Genomic DNA, 26668 nt, shown 5'->3' on the forward strand with positions numbered 1-26668 from the left:
TTCGTTTGGTCACGTCCCCGTCCTGCATCGTAGCTATTTATCTTATTCCTTTTAACACTTTCTTTTGAAAAAGGCTACTTTCGTATAGCATTTCGTTCCCATCTTGCTTGATTGATTGGGAGGGACTGGAGATCCTATACAAAAAATTCCCACCTTAAACGGGGTTTGAAATGTATGTGGTTTCAACATCCTTACCGATTATACCATACGCAATTCCCAGTTTTGTGTTGTATGACGTATACTAAGAGGTTTTGTAATATCACAACAAAAATCGAATATAAACTTTAAAGTTATTTTTCTTTTAAAAGATTTCATCATATGATACAAGAATGAGAATTTGGTGGTAGGATCGCATACCAATTCTCTTCCTTTGTTTCGTTTTAAGCACTGTAATTGCATACATGCTGAAAGTTACTTTTCGGACTTTAGGAAAGTTAAAGAATTCAAAATTCATCAAAATCTCATTACTAAATTTTTTTTTGAAGATAACATTATCGTTTTTGTTATGTAGAAGAAAATTAGAATCTATTTGTAATTAGATACAGACTAACCCTTTGACGTATTTTGAGGAGTCGGATTCACAGTAATTTTGGGTTATTCAAGATTACCAATTTCCATGATTTCCAATTCTTTCATCATTCCATGACACATTCATGGAATGATGGACGGACCATACATATATTGTCCAATCTTAGGTAATATCTTCGTTGCTTTGTGTGACATTTAATCATTCAAAGGGCAATCGTCCATATAATTTTATTAGCAATTGTCATTACGAAATAAGCTGAAGAAAAAAAAAACTCATTGCAGACAATTTATTTTATAAATTGTTTACAATATACAATTTTAAATGTTGTATCACAACATCTTTTTCCTGACAATGTCCCAGGATGTCTCATTTCGTTAATGTATTTGTTTTCTATATTAAACATAATAAAGGATTTAATTAGTTTTGATATCCAAAAAAGTTGTTCAGTCAGTGCATGACAATTCCATAAATGACGAAGCAGGAGTTGAACTTTCATTAGGTTTATTTTCACACATATATGGACACGGACATTTCTAAGCTACCACACAAACACATCACAACACAAAAGACGGGAGAGAGAGTATGTACATGTCGCCGCGTCGGCGTCTCGAATGCATCTAGTTAGGGGAACAGAATTTACCTTTTTCTCCACCGGAGGGAGTCAAAACTCTAACAGTTGTAATATGGAAAATATCTATCCAAATTTCGATTCGTATTTCATTTGTTCCTGTGAATCATCATCATTATTATTATTATTATTTTATCCTGTGTATCAGAATTTCGTCTAACTAAACGGTTCAGTGAAGGGTTCATGTGAGCAGTATTCTCAAAATTTAATTCATGGAATTTTCTCGAATTAACGAGTAAGTAAATTTGACTAAATTAAAGCAATTTAACTATGATTGCCAACTGCACACGAAATGTTGTAGACCATTGGAGAATTCTCACATTTTAGGCACTCTCAGATATAACGTAGATGGTAGATATAAGCATAAAATATACAAAAAAAAAAAAAAAAAAAAAAAAAAAAAATTATATTTAAATCTATAAAACTTTTGCAAATTTTCGAAACTAAAATAAGTATCCCCCTTTAAAATTAGAGTAATCCATATATGTTCACTGAAGAATCCAAGGATTGATCAATCTAATTTCATGCCGGATCTTAACTAGGGTTTATACAAAAACCGACTTTGAAAAACCGGTTTTCAAATTCGTTATATTTTTTTTAAAAAACCGGTTTTAGCCGGTTTTCGAATTTGTCAAAAAAAAATTGAATAGGAAAAAATAAAATATTTTCCCTATTCTATTTTTTATTTTATTTTAATTTATATAAAATAACGAAAAACGAAATCAATACCAAAGTCAAAATATAAAAAACAAAATTAAAGATTACATATACATATTACTTATACAAAATAACGAAAACTCAAACAAAAATTTCAAATAATATTTATATTATTTTCACTAATTTTAATTTCTTCTAAGAAAATAGGATTTTAAAAAACATAAAATATCCACTGAAAGGTGGCTAAGTCTCATTCTTATTTTGGACACAATGTTGCCTGAAATTAAAAATACTCGTTCACTAGTTACTGAGTTTGGCATCAAATTACAAATCTAAGTTTTTTGTTCTTTTATTCGTTTGTTCAAATAATGAAAATTCAGCTTTCAGTGTCTTTGGATTTGTAAGTTTTTCTTCAGGGTCTTCAAGAAACTAAACAATTATATTATTTCCGACAATTATTTTATGAACTGCTTTCAAATGATTATGTAGATTGCTCGTAGATGATCCTTTGCAGCTCAACATTTTATTACAATGATTTTAGATTGCCTTGTCTATCCCGAACTTTTGAAACTATCCCAAACTTCCGACTTACTCATTTTTATCTAAAAATGAAATTAAAGTTATTGAATAAATATTTTTGACGTTTATTTTACAATTTTATTATTTTAACTATTAATATTAATGCAATTTAAAATAATCTAATCTACACATATTCTAGGAATTTTGGAAAAAAAAAAAAAACACTTCTTAATCTAATTCCGATGATTGCTGAAGACATAATTTATGTTAAAACGTTGCGAAAGAAAATATGGAATATTTTAACACCCTGTGTTTTATTTAAAATTCCAATTTTATTTTAATTGAATATTTCGTATTGATATGGCTAGTTCAAGTGGTGTAGTAAAAAAGCTTTCAGGAGTGGTACGAAGAAAATTTTATATGATATCATTAAATACTGTAATCAGGAAGCAGAAAACGGGGAATTATTTATTCCTTTCACACGTTCTTCGAAACGAGCCAGTCAAATTGCTGACGTTTCTATTAGCACCGACTTCATACCGATAGACAAAACATCCGACGAGAAGCAAGAGATGAACTTTATCAATCTTTTGTTTCACCTAGAAGAAAAAAGTGAAAAGGGATGTTCATGAAAAACATAAATTGACGAATTCGAGGCGCAACTGTGCAGTGCACAAGCATTGGCCAACGTTGAAAATATATGTTTGCTGCCCGTTGCATAGAATGAATAGCAAATCAAATAAGTTCAAAATTAATTTTTACATAATATGAATTCTTAAAACCGGTTTTCTTAATTTAAAAACCGGTTTTCGAATGTGATAAATTTATATTAAAAAACCGGGTTTGAAAACCGTCAAACCCTAATCTTAACATTAACATATACTTTGATTGCAATACTCTTGCGAGGTCTCAGAAGGAATTTATTTATCGATAGATTCATGAAGTCAGTAAAATTATACCACCAAGAGACCATATAAATAATATAAATATTTGACTTGCATTTTCCATGATTCACCAGGCCAAATTGACAAAATAAACCCTCCGCGGAAAGGTAGTGGATTTCCCATATTATAAAATCATGTGAAATGTAGAATAATCCATTTGAACAAAAGCCTTCTAGCTGGATGGGAAGTGAACAGAATTCCAAATTATTAAAAACTGCTATCCGGATCCTTGAAAAACAATTGAATTAATTGAAATAATATGAACTATTTAATTCTTGCTTGGCATTCCTTTAAACTGAATATAAATGAAGCAACTGCCTTTGCCCTTTTGGTGTCTGGCCCATTTTTTCCCATTTGGCTTCGACTTGGATGGGATTTGGATCTTGTTTAATATAATTATATTTCTACAAGAAAAGATTTGATGATCGACGATTTATACCAAACTGAAGAAACGTTTAAAATGCTTTTTCAGTATTATAAAGCAGTTAAATAATCTTTATTTTTAAATTATTTAAAAGTTCATTGATAATGGCACGTTTTTAGAAATTATAATTAAGTTGCTATGTTACACAAAGCACAGCATATTATAAAAAAAATGAATAATTTTATATGGATTTCTAGTAACATAAGCTGTGGAGTAGTTTGGATAAAATTGTTATATTCCCCCATTATAAATAATTCTGTCTTTTTCAATCTGTGCACTCTACCCCTTTTGCCCAAACGCCAATTAAAAGAAAAGCAAGCGAAACCAATTCAAGAGATTTTTTTTTCATGTAAAAATAAAATGTCTAAAAATACTATGCAAATGTAACGTCAAAGTAAATGCATTCTTATACTTAAGATTTCTAATTATGTATCTTAAAAATATGTATTTTCAAGCAACAATTTCCATAAAAGTTATACTTTGACTATTTTCTAATTCTTTTAGAAAGTAAGAATTTTTAATTTAAAAAAATTTCAAGAAAGACAGGTAAAACTAACAGAAAACAGGAGTTCTGATGTAAATATAAAATATTGGTTTCCGAAATTTGCTAATAAAATAAGTTAAATATTGGAATACTTGAAAATTCGAATATAAATATGGAATATCGAGTTATTTCAACTCTAGACACCGAAAGAATAACTTTATATATATATATATATATATATATATATATATATATATATATATATATATAATTTTTAAATGAATAACTTTTTAATCAAGAATTGATAAAAACAATCATTAAGTGTTTGTTTACTACTCGATTATCAAATGGAAAAAAAAAAAAAAAAAATGCAAGAAATAATTTGGAGTTAAGAATATTTTTTTAAATCTGAAATTTGTTCGATTATTTTAAAATTTAATTTTTCCTCTTGTATATTCTCTATTAAAATTATTATTGCGTTTTTTATGGACACTTATTCAGTTGAGTTCGAAAACTAGGATTTATATTCCAATTTATGAAGAAGGAATTTTATCTATGAGATTAAGAAATTATGAGATACCTCGTGGAACTCAACCAAATTAATGACAATTATCAAAACTCATATCTCTTAGATTTTGAAAATACCGATCGTTTTTAAAAAGGGGAGATCGATTTCCATATTTATTTCACATTGAATTGATTTCCAATTAAGAATTGGAATTAACCATTATCTTTACATCTGGTAATTCATAAATTATACTGTTTGGAAAATAATTTATTCTCATGTCGCCTCTTTTTCCCATTTCCTACGTAACTCTTATTTTCACCTCAATGACCTTCAGGACATGAGCGTTTTTTAGGAATCATTTTGGATAGTTAGCCATTAGAGCCATTGTGGAAGGAACCTCAATGACCTTCAGGAATGAGCGTTTTTTTAGGAATCATTTTGGATAGTTAGCCATTAGAGCCATTGTGGAAGGAACCTCAATGACCTTCAGGAATGAGCGTTTTTTTAGGAATCATTTTGGATAGTTAGCCATTAGAGCCATTGTGGAAGGAACCTCAATGACCTTCAGGAATGCGCGTTTTTTTAGGAATCATTTTGGATAATTAGCCATTAAAACTGCTGCTAACGTTAGTGTATTTGCTTGCGGAAGGAAAGCTTTAGGATAAAAAGATTCACATTATCAATATTTTACCCTATTCAATATGCCTATCTCTTTCTTTTTTTCTGATGGGTTTATATAATCATGCATTCATATTAGAGTTCAAATATAGTTTGTACAATTCAGATTTGAAATTGAATGGAGCGTAAACGTTCATTGAAAAGACAGACAATTACTTTTAGTCATTCTAAAAGTTTACCATGTCGTAAAACTTCATCTCCCTTAAAAGATTTCAAATAGTGTTGGCAGTCCAACATTATTTGAAATTACAAGCATTGAAAGCTTTTCGCCTTCAGTTATCGCTCTTGGGCGCTGTTAAAATCTGCTTTTGAAAAGAATTTCTACCTGCATCTGACATTATGGCTTTTCTTTGCGACTTTTATAGTCTGCATTTTCTGTAGGCTGTTCAAGGTCACATTTTCTACCTCGTTATTGGTTGCCTGGTGCGAGTAACGCGGTAGAAAATGCGACCTTGAAAGGCCTATAGAAAATACACAGACTATAGTCTTTGTTAATTGTTTAACGCCGAAATAAACAAGTAGCCATTGTCAAAATAATTATTCAGATTGATGGTTCCGATTCAATAAGTTTTTATATTTCAACTGCCTTTAATTGCTTTGGGACGATTTTTTTTTCATTTCATTTTGAAAGAAAATAATATCCAAACTATATTGATTTAAAAGTAGATTTTTTTTCAAAATTATATATTTTTTTTCACTTTTATTGTGTACGAAATACACAGGAAAAAAAAAAGTATTGTAATCTTCAAAAATTCAGCATTAAGATTTTGACATTTTGAGTTGATAAAAATAACTTATTCTGTTGACTAAATCTACATTTTTGAAACTGATTGTCAACACGATAATTCAAAAACGCATTGTGTTAGATGAAATTCGGTATGTGTGTTTTGGCACGTGCCTCCAAATTTGTAGATTTATTATATTTTGAATAAAATCTGTATGTATATGGAAATATGATGGGCAAAAGAAAGAACAACAGGAATAAAAATGTATCGTGAATCCTTCATTTAAACATCAAAGAACACTGCACATCAAATATAATTCTAAAAGGAAATCTATCATTTTATTCATAAAAGCAAACACTGGAGAAAAGTTAAAAATTTATTACTTAAAAACTAAAAAAAAAAATAATTAAATTCTTAGCTAAAAATACATCTGAATTTTTATTATAGATACAAAAGATTCTAATAGTTATTACAGTAATTGCATAATTTAGTTGAGTGGAAAGTGCATATATCCTATAATTAGTATCAAATGAATGAAAAATTTAGTAGCTAAAATATTTTTCCCCCAAAATAAAAGTTGATATTTTTAAAAAATAAGAGCAAATATATCCATAGTTTTAGAATTTCTAGTAAGCATGTATAATTCATACACATAAAATACATCACTTAACAAATGTAATATAATAAAAAAAAACATCAAATCTTTTACTAAAAATCTTGCATTCACAAGTTGTAGAAACGCTATTTCTCATATATAAAAAGAAGAAAAATTAAAGTAATTTTTTTAGCAAAGATAAGAACGGAAGACAAAGAAATATTTATTGAAGATTTAAATAAAATTTCAAGATTTTTTTTTGATTGAAAATAAATTTAATACTTTTTTCAACAGAGAAAAAAATATATATAAAAAAAATGATATGAAATAAAGGAATAATAAAATTCATTCTATAATAAATATGCCCTATAGCTAACAAACGTATTGGAAATTTTATGTGTGAAATCTTCCAATGCAAAGAAGTTAGATCCACATAATGTTCTACTTTAAATTTATCACAATCAGTTTAAATTTTCTGTATACAATACAATTACTTAATAACTCCAATTTTACAAAAAGTTTATAAAATTACAGAAAATTTCAGGTCATGTGAAATGTCGAAAATTCATTGAAAAAATATTGAAACCCTGACTAGCCCGCGATCGCCTCGTTCGACAGGGCGCTTTGGGACGTTTATTGAATTTAAGGGGTGAAAGGCATTTCACGACGAGCGCACCACATTCTTGCTATAGGAAGTCTGTTAACCCTGACAGTGATTGATGCACTGTTTTTCAAATATTGCTATGCGCGCGAAGGAAAAGGACAGGTCAGATAGTGACTAAGGGAATGAAACACTATAAGTTAAGACCTAAATTCAAGGATTTTAATAAAAAAATTTTAATATGATAAATAATAAAATATAATTAAAATTCTATTTCCTTCCTCTTTACTTATTTTTTATTGACACTGATTATTCAAATATTTTCTCGAAGTGATTTTGCTCGTTTTCTTTTCTGATAATTATAAATCGATTTTTCTAAATTTATTGATGTATCCTAACACCCCAATTAGATAGTAAATAAAAATTTTTGAAAATTACTGTTTCCTTTCTCATTCTTTTTTACAATTAGTACATTTTAGAAAAATATGGCGATTGTTAATTAATATCAATTGTTGTATAAAATATTCGAAATAAAGTTTGATACATTCAGGTTCAATTTTGCAGAAACTTCTGTGAAAATAATTGAAAAGTTATGAACCGATTGAGAAATGTACATGCGCGCGAAAAGTACAGATAATCTAAGCATATTTATTACCTTATTTGTCAAAAACTTTCCAATTTTATATAAATACAGAAATCTTGCGGTTTGGAATAAAATTGATTGTATTTTGATTAAGAAATTAAATAGTAATTTTAATTCACAGATTGATTCGAATTCCTGTAGGAATGCTACAAGATTCTCAAAAAAATTCTGTTACATAAATAAAATGATCATTTGTACAAACAATTTCTTTTTCCTTTTAAATATCGCTGAACACTCTCCCTACCTAATTATGTACTTTAACAACTAATATGTAGATTTTTTTTTGTGTGTGAAGAAGCAAAAAATACAATGGCGTTAAGATACTCTGTACAATCCTCTTTACTGAATTAGTTTTCCAAGGAATTAAATATACAATGCAGAAAGGAAGAGACTTAAAAACTGCATTCTGTATTATTGCTGATATTTGAAAATTAGAGATTTTTAAGTTTTATATTGGCAAAATAATAAATTTTAATGGTACATTTTTTTAAGCCTTTTCACTGGATTCCTTCCAGTTTTCAGTTCAGCCACCAACACCTTATTTAATAATGCACTATATCTACAAAATTCGTAAAAATATTATTGGTGAATTAAAAATAAAATAAAATATACCCAATTTTACTTTAGTAATAAAAAACAAGCTTGTATTTGCAAGATTTTTTGTTGTTGAAATATTTTCCCATTCATTGAAGTTTTCGTGATAATTTACATATGCTTTATATAAAAGTTTATTTTTATCATATGCTTTCATGCTTGACAAGCAAGAAAATACACTTTTGAAAAAAATTTATCCAAAGAAGATACAAAGATAATGTTTTATGTTTAATTAGTTTATCCTTATTTTATTTTTAAAATTTACTCAATTCTATAGTAACGATAAGATGCAAGAAAAAAAAAAAAAAACCCTGCATTTAAAATTGTCGAAACATGTGTAAGTGTAAATTATGCAAACTCTTCCTTCAAACCGCAAACGACAACCATATAGGGCTAAAAACTGACCACGCATTTCAATCGTCGCTCAGTAGGTTTCCCCCTTCTGTAATTTTTCTGAAGAAAGGAAAGATTCCATTTTGTTTCCTTTCACGTAAAACGACTTCGAACTTTGAGGCACTGAAATTCTCACGCTTGCCGGACTCTGAGTTAAATTCTTTTTCAGGAGTATTAGCTTTTAGTATTGTTTCCCATCGGATTCTAAAATCTCACGCACTTTTGCGCATGCGTTAGAATGGGTTTAATTTGTCAAAATATGGGGAGAAGGGTAAGGGTATTAATATTGTTAAATGTAAACTCGGATTATTCGCAGACTAAAAAAAAAGTATCTAATAGGGTGGGAACCAAGGTCAAAGAATTCCGGGAATGTGCTCATCCTTGGACGTCTCGCCCCTTGGTGAGATAGATCATCGAAAAGTGGTCGTCTCAGGATACTGAAACCAACAGTATGCTTGCAGTTGCTATTTCACTGGATAAAAAAAAATCTTTTAAGAGCCCTAAATTTACATCTTAAAATAATATTATATACATTCAAGTGTATATCATGCAAATAAAAAGTTTATTATGTCATAGGTTGCATGAGCAAAAAAAAAAAAAAAATTATATTAAGAGAACATAAAATGTTAATTACTTGAATAGCAACTGCAAGCATACTAACAGACAAATACGCAACAAACTCATTGGATTTAATTTGATTTACTTTCAACATTTTTATTTTGTCCCTTCATATAATAAAAGGGGGATAAGATATCCACTTTTTGAGGATGTTATTTTTTAACATTAAAGGGTTTCATAAAGTATCAATGCTCATTTATAGTAAGATGAGTATTTATACTTTGTTTCGGGTATAAATACTTTAAGAACAGACTGAGATCATTAGAAATTTGCTAAAAAAATGAAATTTAAATGTAAAAAAAATTATAATTCCTTTTCATAAATTCTAATATTATAAATTATTCTGTTAAACATTTTAAATTTTGTAACTAAAACTAATATTTCTAGTGAATTTTGAAATATAGTTGCTATAAAAACAGAATGATGCATGCCATTTTATTATCATTATATAAGCTGTTTCAATGGGAAATGATCCATTTTAGTGATAAACGTGATCAAGATTTCTTTTTTGTTTGTTGCAAATTTTTGATGGTTTAAATAAAATTGCATGCAATTTGATCGAAAGTGTATTTTTTTACAGTAGTAATTTTTTTTTTATTAATTTAAAGGATTATTCATATAATTATGAGAAAGACTAATTTTTCTTAGTGCTACAGTAATATATTTTCTGCGCCTTTAACTTAATTTCCTACAATAAAGAAACCAAATGCCTGAATTCGCATTATTTGAAATTTCATATTAATATCGATGGGACTTTTAAACTATGGACCCACTGTATAGATGACCAGCGATGACCCAAAGCGAGATTTCTGTAACAGATATCTTTTGCATTCATTTATTTGAAATACAAAAAGCCAGGGATTAATTTTCGCATGAATTCAACAGAATTCCTGTAACCCGACAAGGAATGTATATTGTTGAAAAGTATTGCATTATCACCTCATTCACGATGGCATTGGATAAATTATTTTACATATAAAAATAATCATTAATTGAATTTACTGTTTTTTTTTAATATCAGAAATAATTTATTAAAAAAATGTATTCAGAAGAAAACTAGATTCTTATTTTAACAAATAAGAAATTAGTTGCAACATGTACATATTTCTGTACTAGTACGTTCTTGTAATGTACTCTGTACTTACTGCATACCATATGCAAAACGAGAAGTTTTAATTGTGTAAGTTCTCATGGCTAAAACAGCTACAGTGTCCGAAAAAATTATAAGGACACGCGAAAAATCTCCAAATCTAGAAGCCTTGTTTACAGAACCGTATGCAAATTTTTGCAGCAAAAATAGAAGTAAAACTAAAATATTTTATGCCTAAAGTAATTAAAATTTTCAATTTTAAATCTGCTAAAATTTAAATTTTGATTTTTAAACCTAAATGAAAACGGAAAAAAGTATAAAGACATTGCTTTTTCTCCAGTAATTATTTAAAAATTTGCATATTTGAAAGCATAAAATGACAATTCCGAGTTAAGATTCATTTGCGAAAAGAATTTCCCACTCGGCGACTTTCAGTGTGAATTTTTAAACGATGCTCAAAGGAGCTCAACTTTCTGACTCTGAAAAAGGAAAAATTGTTGCTTTTCGAGAATGTGGATTAAGTGGATGGGAAATTTCAAAAAGAATCAAGAGATCTAAAACGGTGGATTATAATTTTCTAAAAAATCCTGGGATGTATGGTATGAAAAAGCGAACTGGGAGACCAGAAACTCTCACTCGTCGACAAAAAAGAATGATTGTAAGAAGAACTTGCGAGAAAAGAGAAACCACAAATAAAGTTAGACAAAATTTGAGTTTACCATGCTCAACAAGGACTGTTCAAAATGTTTTGAGTAAACATCCTCAAGTTTCTTATGGGAAATTAGTGTCACGCCCCCCTCTTGCAAATCATCATAAGAAAAGTAGAGTTTACTTTGCCAAAAAATACATTTCCCTTGGTCAAAAGTGGGCTGATGTAATTTTTTCGGACGAAAAAAAGTTGAATCTTGATGGACCTGATGGTTTTCGTTATTTTTGGTATGATCTGCGAAAGACCAAGGAAATGTTTTCCAGGCGTCAATATGGTGGTGGCTCGGTTATGGTATGGGGCGCTTTTGCGGCAAATGGAACCACTCCAATTGTATTTATCAACCATAAAATGAATTCGGACAGGTATATTGATATGTTAGGAGAAAGTTTGTTACCTGAAGCGCCACTAATTACTTCAGGGGACTATATTTTTCAGCAGGATAATGCTTCGAAACACGTTTCTGCGAGTGCAAAACTCTGGTTTGAAGCTAATTCTGTAAATTTACTTGATTGGCCGGCGAGAAGTCCCGATCTTAATCCAATCGAAAACTTATGGGGACTTCTAGCCCGAGAAATTTATAAAAACGGCACACACTATCAATGTACACAAGATCTTGTCGTCGCTATCAAAGACGCTTGGAAAAAAATATCTGTGGACATTTTAAAAGATCTTTCAGGATCTATGACCTCTCGGATTATTCAAGTGATTGAAGAAAAAGGAAGTTTTCTTGATTATTGAAACATTTTTTAAGTATTTTACAACATGTCCTTATAATTTTTTCCGTATTTCCTTTAATGTTAAATTTTGTAAAATCAATATTTTGAAGCTAAATTATGTTTTTTATGTGGTATAAGTTATGCAGCAGAAGTAAGAAATATAAAAAGTTCATTTAGGTGAAATGGAAATAAAGCATATTTTCATGCAATTACATGTTGTCCTTAAACTTTTTTCGCGCACTGTATATAACTAATAATTTAGATATGTGTTACAGTGGAAAAGCACCAATATTTAGCTAAGTTTTTAATTACAGTTTTTTAAAAAAATCCCTCCAAGTTGCGCATTTTCACCCTCCAAGGTATATATGTGCCGATTCTCAAGGTTATATATTAGTCTGTACTGTAGAGCGGCAACACACACACCTTTTTTCTTGATTAGTAGAAATACAATTAATATCACTTCGGAATATTTTTTTTTCTTTTTACCTACGTTCATGGGAAAAGCAATTTATCTTCATAATACATAATGTAGATATTATCCAAACAAATTCTAATTTTACTAAATATTTCACCAAATGTTGTGAATGCGGATAATGTTTATAATATTGCAACCTGTTTCAGAGTGTGTTCGCATCAATCTTACAACTGACTGTCAAATACGTTTTACGAATCGTATGCATTTCTCCGAACACAAGTCATACGATCCATCAAAAGAACCCCTTTTTGTATAACAGGATTAAAACGGTGCCCCTAAAGGAGGGGAATTAGCCTCGAGAAATCAATCTTTAAAATGGTACTTGATATTGATGACATGAGTAGAGAAACTGCATCGTTGACAAGTAGAGATTACCTACCTACCCTATTACCACCTCAGTTTTCAAACCTTCTGCTTGGAGGCATTGTTATACTTGTAAGGAAAAGAAAAGGATACTTTTGAAGAAAACTTATCCGATTGCTACCGGAAAAAAGTGGCTATTTAAAAGCAGCTGTATTGACTCAGGGCTTCACGGTTATCCAATTTTCGTCGGTCGACTGATGTTCTGTGCGTTGACCAAATTTTGGAATATTCTGACTTCGTGGTATTACTGGCGCTGGTGAGAGGAAGACAGTTTAAAGCGGATGATGAAAGTTTAGAGGAGAATACGAGGGTCGAACGTCATCTCCGAGATGAACTCAAAGATAATAATAGAGAACAAAATGGATTTATTATCGAAAGTTATATATACATATGGTTACTTTTCAACTCAATTGCCATGAAGATTCAGTGGAATAAAATGAATGCTGGTAATTCTGGAACTTGCGGGAGACATTTCCTTTCATAAATGAAAATCATTGTTCGTACAAGTATTTCATTGACAATAATGTTCAGTAACAATCAATACGGAATAAATATTTTGTTGTAGTTAGGCAACCATGGTAATGGTTTATGCATTTTAGTAATGCCTAAACTATTACTAAATTTGTATTTAATTTTTTCAGCAAATAAAGCATTTCTAGTCAAAATCAAGAGTATGATTCATAATTTAGACGAATGCGAATCCATTCTTAGAAAATAGGATTTTATATTTTTGTATACGAAATATACCAAGAGAAGATATGATATAATGGTTAAAAAATTTGAAATCGAGATTTTGGAGAAGCATTTAAGATCTCTGAGCTCGAAAAATACATTTTTGTAATTATGTCTGTCCGTCCGTCTAAACATAACTTCGGAATGTAATGAAGCTTCCAAGATATCATCTGAAGAACATCCTCCAGACCGAAATGACAAAAGGAATGGGAAGAAGGCGGAACAGGCCGGTCCACATTCAACATAATATTAAAAGTTTCTCTTTACGCGGCCAACTGGAACAGAGCGGGTGTCTTTCTTCACTGGACACGGCCCATTCCCGACATACCTACACAGATTCCATCTGGCCAACTCTCCTTACTGTAGCTGTGGGGAGATAGGATCCCCAATTCACTATGCCACCGAATGCTTACCGACCCTATCATGGCACATGAGAAAGCCAGAAACAAGTCTCGAGGAAGAATGGTACAGGAGAGTTGCATTGAATACCCTTTCACGCGTCAAGATCCACTCCATAGTAAATCATATTCATCAATATCAAGACTTCAAGATTACACAATAACCGAGACCAAAATGCCACTTGTCAAAATCAATTAACTTATTCACTCAAAAGTGCAGTTCTCACGAAGGGAATCAAAACACAGGACCCAGAGGGACTATTATTCTATATTTTCTTTTATTTATGCCCCCCCACACCTTTTTTTTCTTCCTTCTATCTTGTACTTATCCAACTGGTTAGATAACAGTGTTATAGGCACTCGGACACAGGAGATGGCGTTATGTTATGTAAACGCAAATCAAAATTCTTTCGAGTTAGATGTTCGTAATTCATTATGTGAATTTTATATTAACTGTGTAGATTTATATCTAATTTTGAATGAAATCCAAAGAAAATTCATCTGTTTATGGCCAAGAACATTGTAACATAATCACAAAATGTAAAAAGCCAAATGGGGGAAAAAAAATTGATATACATATTAATAACTAAAGTATAGGTTGTCCGATTTTGAACCAAATCCGCAAAGAAATTAACTGTCTATTTTCTCATGTTTATAAATGCAATAATTCAGAAACTCATTAACTTAGATGCAAGAAATCTGGTACACAATTTAAGCATTAAAAGCAGATTTATTAAATTTTGAACCAAATCTGCTCAAGCATTGATTGTTTGTTGGTCTGTACTTTCACATACATTTAAAAGTGAATAATATCAAAAATTTATTAAGATAACTTTATGACTTGGATAGATAAAATTTGATATACAGTTTCATAATGTAAAACTTTTTTTTCTTTCAAATTTTGAATTAAATCCATCAGAGCTGTCTGTCGATTTGTATATTCTCATACATAGAATTGCAATTCAAAAACAAAAATTAGATAAATGACATGTGGTATTCGATCTTACTAAAAAATTTTGTGTGAACTCTTTGTTTCAATTGATTGAATAAAAAGGGTTCAAAATACACACTTTATTTTATTTTCTATATTACTATCACAAAATATTAATGTGCGGAAATTTGCCAATAAAAATCTAAGCATTCCTAGCGTTTATGGTCCTATCCAAGGCTCATAATTTTAGGCAAAGGGAAGGTAGTATGTGAGAAAATTTTGGGGAGATAATTCCAGCTAATTTCAAGAATAAATGTTAAATTATTTAAACTTCAAATTTAAAACTATATTCCAATTTTTTAAATTAAAATGGTCAGTACACCATTAAGTTATATATTTGGACACTATGTCCCATTTTCTAATGGTGTGTCAGTATACCATTAAGTAATATAGCTACGTTTGATATATGGCGAACTTGACATTCACTGAATTTGAATTCAACAAGGCAAGAATTATGTCCAAAAAAATAATTTCAAGACTAAGTGCACCAATATCCAAGAAAATACAATAATTTTCTAAAGAATTAAGGATTAATATAACGATTCAAATGAAATCAACAATTCTATTAAAAGACTATTAATAATCTGAAATGGGAGTTGTATCTGCAGGTTATTTTTGTTTACTACTAATGAATCCGAGAGTCATATACTGCCAAAGTTATCTACGGAACTCATTTTGAGAATCCTATTGATAATGACTTCGTTCTTCGAGGAAAACGGTTCTAGAAAGATCAAGTTTCTCCATCGATCTGTTTTCGATTTCCTCGAAAACATTTTTTCAGCCTCATTTTAACCCAAAAATATATTTCGCAACCACCTACCTACGTTGATGCAACCCAAGAACTGCTGATATTACAATTAAATATAGCAAAAGGTTAAATTCGAAAGAAGAGTAGCTTGGCAGACTTAATTTAAAGAATATTGTTGATTCCCTTTTTTTTTTTATAAGCATCCAAGATTAATAAAACCACACATTAATTGTATTTGATTAAAAATCTAAGTCACCAAAATGGGCAGCATATGATTTTATAACAGAAATTTTTCTACAATAAAAAATCATCTATGAATTGTAAAATCATACTTACAATCATTAATGATTCTAAGTTATATCTTATTCGACCATTAAAAAAAACTGGAAATATCATTAAGTCATGTCAAAAACTTCAAATACATCTACCTTCTGGATCAAGGCTACTCAAACTTTTAAATATCGTTAGCCGCTTTTTAAAAACCCAAAGCATTGCGTGTCTCACTTCGTCCCCCAGACTGATCTTGCATTCTGAAATTGGATGCCGAAATTGGCAGACTAAATTTGTAAGACAATTTCAAGATAGTCTTGTTTCATAGCCCGACATACCAAATTATGCCCAAATTTCGAATTTGATGCAAGCCTATGAAAATATCACTGTTCTTACTCTTTTCAAGAGAAATCAACCTAATGTATTCAAACTCAGCTGAAAAATGGAAAAATCTTTAAGCAAAAAAACTTAGAAAAGCAAACTGATAAAAAGTGAAAGAATATAAAATTTTACTTAGTCAGATCTCTCCTCAATACTATCTCCAAGGAATATACGAACTCCCTTTACTCATACTTGAATAAAAATTTTTACAACAGTTGAAATTCTTCCAAAGAAACTCTCATCCAAGCCTATCAAAAGCAGTGCGAACTAATACAGATAGAATATTTCAAAAGATCTCCCTATTATACACTAGCAAAAAAGAATATATTCCAAATCAGTCAAGTTCATAAAACTTCCAGACAAAGAAAACACCCCTTCTCCCCATAAAAATAGAATCAGGTAACCTAGATCTTCCTTAAATGATGAAGAAATAGAAGCAAGAACCTGCCTAATAATAGAACAGATATTATCTAAAGAAATACCAAATTTATTTAATTTAAAACTAACACCAAGTTATAAAAAAATTGCATTAACTTAAAACAATTGCACTCAGCTCACCATTGAAGTAAGAGAAAATGAATATCAACTTGAGAACCTGCAAGACGAATTATTAAAGCACAGACCTTACCCATGAAAAACTGCTTCCACCACAATGACAAAAGCCAAGAAAATGTTCTCATATGCCTTTCAACCTACTTCGTTCCAGGTTGTCATGCTTACTGAGCAGTAAAACATAACGTCCGCTCAGAAGCAGTCCATTTATCCCTCAAAACAGGTACGAATTCCTCAATTTCAACTTCCCTGAAAACCCAACAAATCCGGCCATTTTTCTTAACATTTCATGCTCATCTTTCAAGAAATCAGCAACTCCTAATCACTATCCAAACTATTCCATGAAAATATCAAAATGGCAATAATTCCTCGAAGAAAGACAAAATCAATTCCTTCCAAGAATTGATCCCAGAAGAATCAAATGAAAGGAATCCAATGTATTGGTTTTTCTTTCTCCATATACCGTTGGACGATTTTAGTTACAATATGTATGAATGTTATCTATTAGAAAACGCATACGAAAACGACAAGATAGGTAAATCGTCCCGACTGTGACAGGTCTACATTCTGTTGATAGGAAACGTGTTTACTTTTGTGTTTACCGCCATCACATTTGTCACATTTTGCCTTCTTTCCCCTCTCTTGCGACAGTTTCTTTGATGTCTGTTCATTTTACCGACAATTTACGGAAAGCTCCCGATCGACGTCTACAGGCGGGGGTGGTCCTACAATGGGTCAGATGGCAGATTTACGACCATATCCGTATCGGAACATTTGCGCTCGGTAAATCATTCCTTAACCCTGTTGCTGTCATAGGTTTACTGAGATTTGGACCTTTGGCAAGAAAACTTGGCGCGGGTGACGGTTTTTAGTTTTCCATAGCTGCGTTTCCGGTCGGGCTTATTGGTAATAATGGAATGGCGATCATTTTTGTAAAAATTTTATTTGATCTTTCATTTATGAGATCTTGTACACACATTTATCTTATTCATATATCTTGCAATAAATGATAATTATGTTATTAATAGAAAAGTAAGACTTTTTATCAGAAAAATAAATAGCGGAATTAAATGATTTAAAAAGAAGTAAGATATAAGAGAATCTATAGCTGTTTTATTTACTAATATTTGAACAATCTCATATTTCTGAATGAATTTTCTTCAAAATCGCTATTATCTTTACTCATAAAAGGGAAAAAATGTATGTGTATGTATATATATTACAATAGTTCACTTAGCAATTTTATGTTTTTTAATCTCAATAGTACTCATGTTTTATATCATAAAGTAAAATTGTCTTAACATTTATTGAAATTAAGGAACGGTCCTCGGAATGGGGCTTAAACGGAATAAAGGACCTGATAAATCATGGGAAGGTGAAAAGCGACTAGAGCTTTTCTCTACATATAACACGATGCCGATGAAACAAACTGCTTTCATTCAGTTAAGCTCATTTTCATGTCTTATTCTGCAAAACTTAAAAATACCGATACTAATTTAGATCTGAATTTTACTCTGAATAAAACATCTCTTTATGCATTTGTATTATCAATATTACAAGTAAAATCAAATTTATCATGAATACTGTGGATTTAAAAATGGATTTGTTCAATTTTTACCATCCATCCTTCGTGGAATATCTTTTGGCAATATATCGGCATCACACAATGGTTTGACTAATTGCTGATAAATTCATATTTACATTACTATATATTTTTAGATATAGAAACCCACCATACTATTGCTTATGTCCCTGAAAACAATTTCGCCAAAACAGAGGTAAGATGAAGATATTTACATTTAACTATACAGCAGATACCAATTATCAGCAAAATTAGGAATGAATAAACAGTAAAATTGAACATGTTTCGTGTGTAATATACAAGTTTAATTAAAATAGTATTGTTCAAGATTACAAGCAAGCAAAAAAAAAAAAAAAAAAAAAAATGAAACTGCAAAAAAAAAAAAAAAAAAAAAACAGGACGAAAGTCAGGGCTCAACAATGAACTCCGGTAAAGCGCTCATTTTATTTATTCTGTATCATGTCTCATAGGTTAAGTAATCGGAAAGCGATTGCCTCAGATTCGTGAAGGAAATAGCATGTGTTATTTTTGTAAAAAATATACACTAATTGAAATATTCTATAACATTCTCCAATTACAATCGAGTTACATGATTGCTATTGAATCAAGATATTTTTCTTTTAAGAAAAACGCAATTTTTTTTTTATCACTTGTATTGAACAAAACATTGACCGAAGTAAATATAAAGTTTTTCGGTTACAAATAAATTTAGCAAAAACAAAGAAGCTGTTTTAAATATTTGAATCATCTTAGAGCATTTTATCCCAGTGCTCAGAAGAAAAATGAATTCTTTTGTCAAAATTTATTATCTGTATTCTGGAATGTTTCCAAGATTCGCTGGCCGAAAGAACGGGAACGATTTATTAAATGCTCGCACATATACATGGAAAATATTTAGTTGCAAATATTTGCCACGCTTAAAATAGAAACTTTAAAAATACATCAACTTGCAGAAAATGAAGCAGAAATTAAACATTCCTTTTTGTATGGATTTCATCCATTAAAATTACATGAAAAGTCTTCAATTAAAAAAAAAAATATTTTCATAAAATAATGTTTAAAACGGATTAAAAAAAATCACCACTCATTTTTTTTCTTATACTTCCATAAGATGTGAAGTTTTGAGCTGAGTTATGTCATAAAATTAAAAAAAAAAAAAACTTAACATTCAAACCATACTTTTCCCAGTTATTTAATCTCTGAAAATTGATAGAGATCTGCAATTGTGATGTTAGAAAATCCGATTAAATTTTGTTCCTCTGATTGGTTCCGATATAAAGAAATTCCAAAAGTAGTATTTTATAGAAGAAATTAGAAATGTGGCAATTCATTAAATATTATTTTTGTTGATAATATTGCCGTATTTTTAGATATTTTATCAGAAAATTAATAATTGAAACACCGGAATCAAATCCTTTGTTTTTCTTATCAATTTCCCAAAGGTGGCCCTGTTCTTAAAATAAGACAATTTGATAAATTTTCTCCCATCCCACCACCCTCCCCCTCTAAACACAGAAGTATAAGCGCTCCTTTTGTTTATTCATTTGAGTATGGTACACATTACTGAGTATACTAACCTTCCAAAAGTTCCGGATTTTAATTCTTTTTTAAGAAAGAATGAGTGCTGATAGAACCCGTTTGATTTTTCCACACTAAGCAACAATTCTTCGCAAAATGCTCGCAAGCAATTATTCATTTGCCATTTCCCATACATAAAAGTAAATTAAAATTACTAACCCACTGCTTTAATGCCCTCGTTATTGCACTTCTTCGGAACTTGAGAATCGTTCCACTTAAACAAATTTTTAATTCAAGGAAAAGAAACAAGGGACAAGATCAGGAGGATAAGCTGGTTAAGGAAGTATGGAATGTGCCTTGATAGGCAATTTCATGTCAGGAGGAATTACGAATCTGTGTTTGTCTTGATGGAATAGCATGAATTTGTCTTCCCCAAGATGAGAAATTTTACTAGTATTTATAAGAATACGCACATTACTTCACATATTTGAATCGAATGAAATCTATTCTGTATAAAAGCTCACACTATATTCTTCACTTGTCTTGTAAGAATTGCTATAATTCATTAATATTTGAAAATATTTAAAAAGTCCCTGACATTTTTTGAATGCAATAAAACATAGTAAATCATTAGAGGATTTCTTTTTAACTCAGGATTTTTCTTTGAAATTTTAATTAAAAATTAAGCTGAGTTTGCTTTTTTTTTCTGTGATAAATTCCGAAAATATAGCACAAAAATGAAATTTACACCGTTTCAAAATTTAAAAATATCTTTTTGATGATTCCCATTTAACAACCGCCAAAATTAAGTAAAATTCGCTAGTTTAAACATTTTTTTTTGTGTCCTATGACCACCAATATATTACATTATTATCCTGAAATTCAAAACGTTTTTATTGTTTCAAATTATATGCGATTTTCTTCCATTTTTGAAAGTTGAAGAAATAACTTTCTACTAATATCTGTGTAGTTTACAAGACAATAATATGAAGTTAAGCATCGCGAAATTTATTAAATGGACCGGACATTTAAAAGACCATTTCCAGACAAACAAAACTGATGCAAAACAGTTAAAATAACTAGACTTTAATGTCAGACAATTTGGCGAAATTATAGATAGATATTACATCTAAACGATCTTAAATATAACCATTATTTCCGACAAACCAGTTCTCGATTGAGGCGAGTAGAATAAAATAAGACAATTTACAAATATATGCAGAACTCAATAATTCTTCTAGTCGTGACATTTAGAAATTAATATTGTCATATTATGCATCTACAAAAACAAAATGGCATTGTCGTTCAGGTAAAAATACGAGTCCAGATATTTCCAGTTGAGATATGTGCAGCATCGTTACCGCCAATTAAATCTATTGGGTAAAAATTTCCAATTCTTTGAAATCCCTTGGTGTGAAAAAGATATCCTCCATTCAAATCCTATGAACATTTATATTGACACGAAAACTACTTAATGACTTAGTTTTACTGTTAATGCGTATAAGTATAGTAAGGGAACTTAATAATCGTATAATATTGCTGGGCATAATATAATTTCCCATGAGCACAATATGTGTAGTAATCGACCATATATCCTCCAGCAGCAACAAGTAGCGCTCTTCAGGCTTGATGTCTCTGGAAATGACAAAGCCCTCTCCCGATTCCAAGGACACTTTGTTTAACCTTCTGACTCCCAATGTGGCCGAGACGGCTGAACATTCAGACGTCCACAGAACGGCCGAGGGGCCGAAATGCCACCTTTTTATTTTCTTCCCCTTTTCTTAGCAGGGTCGTAAAACGGTGCGGGGCAATTTTATCTTTTGCTTCCGTTCCCGCTGTCACTGTTGATTGGTGTCTCCAGAAAGTGTTTGAGGGTACAGTACGCTTTCTGCTTGCCAGCTACTAAGATCTCTTGTTAAAATGCCGGGATATCGGAAAGTTTTAACTCAAGAAGAAATTAATAAAATACTGTTTGAAGATACAGATGAATCTGATTTAGACGTAAGTGACGAGGAAGATGCTGGATTTGACACTTCAAACTCTTTTCAAGAAGAAAATATTTCTACTTTGTTAGAAAAGATTCTGATAGCAAAGATGATATTGAAGTTTCTGTAAATGATAGCTTGGGACAGATTATTGCATGGAAATCAAAAGTGATAGAAAATAAAAATATTTCAATTCCGAAATTTGATTAACTCTCATGCCCAATCCATAATTTACCGACGGGTTCATCAGCTTTTCAATATTTAAAATTATATTTGACTGATGAAATCTGTGAAAAAATGCGATTAAATACAAATAAGTATGCGGAATACTGTGCAAAGCAGCGAGAATAGGAAGATAAATCTTGGTATCCAATCGCAAGCATAAAAGAAATTTGGGCATTTTTTACAGCCTTGTTTGAGCTTAGTGAAGATGCCGAAATTAACGGATTATTGGACGAAAATCGCAAACCTTGGAAATGAGAGAGTGAAAAGTATGACGGGGAAGCACAGGTTTCTAAAAATTAAACACTATTTTCACATATTCGATGGGGAATCAGAAGTAAAGAAGAATGAAAGTGGTTTTCCTTTCTCTCAGAAAGTAGAGCCACTATAAAAGTATCACCAGGAAAAGTTTACGGAACTTTTTAAGCCTACAGCAGAAGTTTCAATAGATGAAGCTCTTGTGAAATTTAAAGGACGTTTAGGAATCATTCAATACATGCCTTTGAAACCAGTAAAACGAGATATAAAAATATGGATGTTATGCACTTCGCATTTCGGATATACCTTGAATTTCGAAATGTATAGCGGAAAATCCGACAACACTCCGAGAACAAAGAATGGTTTGGGATACGACTGGGTTATGCACCTTACAAAAGGGTTAGAAAGTAGCAACCATACAATATATTTCGACCGCTTTTTCTTAAGTGTAAATTTATTGCTGGATTTACATAAAATTGGAATTTTTGCTTGTGGAACTGTAATGCCAATGTATAGGGGAAAAGGAGCAGAAAAATTGTCAGTTCAGTGTCCAGTTGTTTTCGCACAATACAAGAGAAACATGGGAAGTATGGATTTAGCCAATCAACGCAGAAAATATTTTTCTGTTGGGAGAAAATCATTGAAACGGTGGTACATATTTTCGTTTCTCCTCGATACAGCTGTTAACAACGATTTTATTTTAATGAAGGCAACGAATTCTCTAACAAAACGAATTTATCAACTTTATGATTTCAAGTTAGAACTCATTGGAAAAACTTGGAAAGGAAGGATGTCTCAAAAGGGCTCATTCTGATTTTAGCCGCACGAAAGAATATAGCCATAATAAAAGAAAAATTGATGGTCGTAAGAGAACTTGTGTACGTTGCTGAAACCTAAGTTTGAAAACAGCTTCAGGACGTTCAATTGAAAGTTCATGGGAATGTACAATCTGTAAGATCTGCTTATGTAAGAACTGTTTTGTTGATAATTAGTATCACTATTATATATAACTAATCAAGAATTTTTGTGAAAAATTTCAACTAATTTTGATTTTATAAATGTAAAAAATAATATGTAACAATTTAATACTTTAATAAAAATATTGAAAATGCAACGTATTTTAAAAATGATTCTCGAACATTTTTCTCAGAAAGGTTAATTACAACTTACAGCTTTTTTAAAAGATAAATACAATAATGCACTCCATTCTATATAGTGTTAATATTAGATATCTGTCTTTATTTGTCGGGCCAATACCTACCGATTTCTTTTTTAGTATTAAAGTGATAAACGTTCAAACTAAGCAATAGTCCTATTCAGCCGCAGAAATGAATTTCTTAAAATAAATTATAGCGAAATGATCCATGCTACACTTCGTGGTTTTAGTTGTTAGAAAGAGGATCTTATGTTTGGAATATATCTTATTCCCACACAAAGTAAGGGGATAACTGGTGATAGTATAACAAATACAATCCATTAAATTCTTTGATCATTTGGATTTAAACATATGTTTACGATATCGTAGTTTCTTCAGGGGATTAAGAACAGCCATTTGAACAAAGATTTTAAAAATGGAATGCATGCACTGTGTTTTGTAATTACAAAGTTAAACTATAAGCTTGTAATTTTTTTTTTCATTTCTGAACTCCTGTGAGTATAATATAAAAACTAGAATAACTTTAAAAAAATAATAAATGCCATTTTTTTTTAAATTACAACTTCTAGCATTGTAGTAAAAATTATTTACTTTAAAGCAAAATATTGAAAAGTATGTAAAAATAATAGATTAAAAAATAAGTGAATTAAAATGCTTATTGTTTCAGAAAACTGTTTAAAATAGTATTTATTTTTCGAAGTTCAATCTCCTCCATATCAGTTCTTGAAACAGTTTAAATTATAAAATAACAAATTAAGCATTCCTTCCTTAAAGAATTTTGCAGATCGTTTGAAAATTGGCTGATATTATATCTTTTGTGCAGTGCTTAAATCAAAAGATCATAATTTTTAAAAAATGCTAGCAAGCGTTCTCTTTTGTTAGAAATTCGGAGTTTGATATATTCATAAAATCGGACATTTTTTCCGTAGTATTCATATTTTGGTATTTAACAGCTATTGTAGGTACGCAGAGTCGTTTGGAAGGAAAAGGAGAGGTTTTGATTTGGATAGTTTTGGCAATATACCTGCAAAATTTTAAATGGTATATATCGACCAGAAAATATTTTCCCTGTGTAACTATTTTGTCATTTTAAATCATTTAATTTTAGTAAATTTTGAAAATTTTCATTGTTAATGAAGCTATTTCTTAGATATGGATTTACATATATCTTAATAACTTTTCAGCACTAGAACAATATTCTCTTTATATTTTAATAAATAAATGCTAGCAATTGCTGTGGAAATTAAGTAATTTAAAATTTTGGAAATTTATAAAAAATATTCAAAAAAAATTTATAACAATTTTCAAGTACTTACAGTGAGTTATTTATATCAATAATTCTTAAAAAGAAAGTGGGAGAGAGAATTTCTGAATGATTCAATTTTCTGATGCAGCAATGATTTTAATGAATATGCAAATATACTATTTCAACGTTATGCTTTAACATCAAATGAGTCTTTCCGTAATAAATAAGTTGAAATGAAACAGCGGTAAAAAAAAGCAGAACGTCTGGAAAATGTTTAGGTGAAATTATGAAATGTTATCAAAGTTTGTATACAACTCCTTATTCTTTAGCAGTAAATTATAACTACGGGAACAGGCTGATTCGAGAATCCTCCCCACGCTGCAAATGAACTCTGGACTGCAAGATGGGGGAGGGAAATGCTTGTTTTCTATCGTTTATACTTTCGGCCGCTTTGGATTTTAAAAGAACTGCATTGCAAAGAGCAATGAAATTCAGAGGTTTAAATCATCCTGTTGTCAATACTCCCCGTGAAAGACCCTTTATTTATTCAGGTGGATTTGACCCTCCGCTGGAGGTGGTTTCACTAACAGGGTGGTCAGTCTCTGACCGTTTCACATTCACCCGCCATTCTGTTTTTTCTAGGAGTGGTTATCCCGATGTTTGAAATTAATATCGATTTTTACTATCCTCACTTTTGTTTTCACCAACTTCAACTATTTTTTCAAATCCCTTTTCTTTCTAAGAATTTATGAAGTACAAAACTTGGTATATCCATCATCCATTTTAGTATTGCTAAGTTAGATTAATTTTGTAGCATTGCACTCCAGTCGCCAAAGACATTTCTTAATTACTTAAAAAGAAAATATTGCTCTCTGTAATCCGAGATGTAATGGTGTGTTGTGCCAACTTGCCGCATATACTGAACTTAAACACTGGTTGACCAAATAATCGAAAGTAGTTAGTGACGCAGCATGAAATGTTGCGAACGAAATTTAGGAGCTTGATATTTTTCCGATCTCTAACTGGCGACTGGACAGACGTTGATTCCTCAAATTTCTAGGCCAGGGATTAGACGAGACGAAACCTACACTATGGAACATTTTTCTAACGGGGCCAAAATGGCGGTGATCATAGTCGAAACCAAATTTGTTGAAATAGTATTTAAATGAAATCGCTTATTTATATCCTCAGTTTGATTTACTTTTATAAGTACACGTTACGCATTAATAAATTTAACTTAGAAAAACATATCAGTTATAATTTATACTGATATTGTAGATAAGACATTTTCTTTAGATATTTACGTTACTAACATTTTAAAGTTGTTGTTGGTATTCACCACATAATCTGGTGGTGGTCAAAAGGTAGCAGCTTTATTGATTTATGTGTGTGGTTCAACCACAAATTGTAATCTTTACAAAAATTACCACAAATTGTAATCTTACTTAATCTTTTCTGGTATCTGGGCTCTCGTAGAATGTGATAATATGCACAATGCTATTGAATCACACAACATACCGGTCTACAATATGCATAAAAGAACGAACGTTCTCAGGAAAATAAAAAATGTTTTTACATATTCTGTACCAGAGCATCAGAATTATTTTATCCTTTCAAAATTTTCTTATATTGTATAAAACAAAATATTTCGATGGTAATAAATTCAACTAGATGAAGGTAAAATATTTCCACTTTGCGACTAAACATCTTTATATCGTTATTCTTTTCTGGCACAG

The 26668-nt window shown here is 30.4% G+C and overlaps 1 protein-coding gene across 4 annotated transcripts in view; it reads right to left on the bottom strand.

Moving 5' to 3' along the window:
* The window catches only part of LOC129980576 (insulin-like growth factor 2 mRNA-binding protein 1), a 158263-nt gene that overhangs the window by 95342 nt on the left and 36253 nt on the right, over positions 1–26668 (bottom strand). The window contains exon 1 of one of the 4 annotated variants that reach the window (XM_056090948.1): positions 17042–17060. The exons of the other annotated variants lie outside the window; for them this stretch is intronic. Coding sequence (XP_055946923.1) covers positions 17042–17045 — 4 coding nt within the window. The 5' untranslated portion in view covers positions 17046–17060. Of the gene's footprint in view, positions 1–17041; positions 17061–26668 lie in introns of those variants that run through there. 4 annotated transcript variants of the gene reach the window in all.

This window comes from Argiope bruennichi, chromosome 8 (assembly GCF_947563725.1).
Source record: "Argiope bruennichi chromosome 8, qqArgBrue1.1, whole genome shotgun sequence".
NCBI classification, from domain to species: Eukaryota; Metazoa; Arthropoda; class Arachnida; order Araneae; family Araneidae; genus Argiope; species Argiope bruennichi.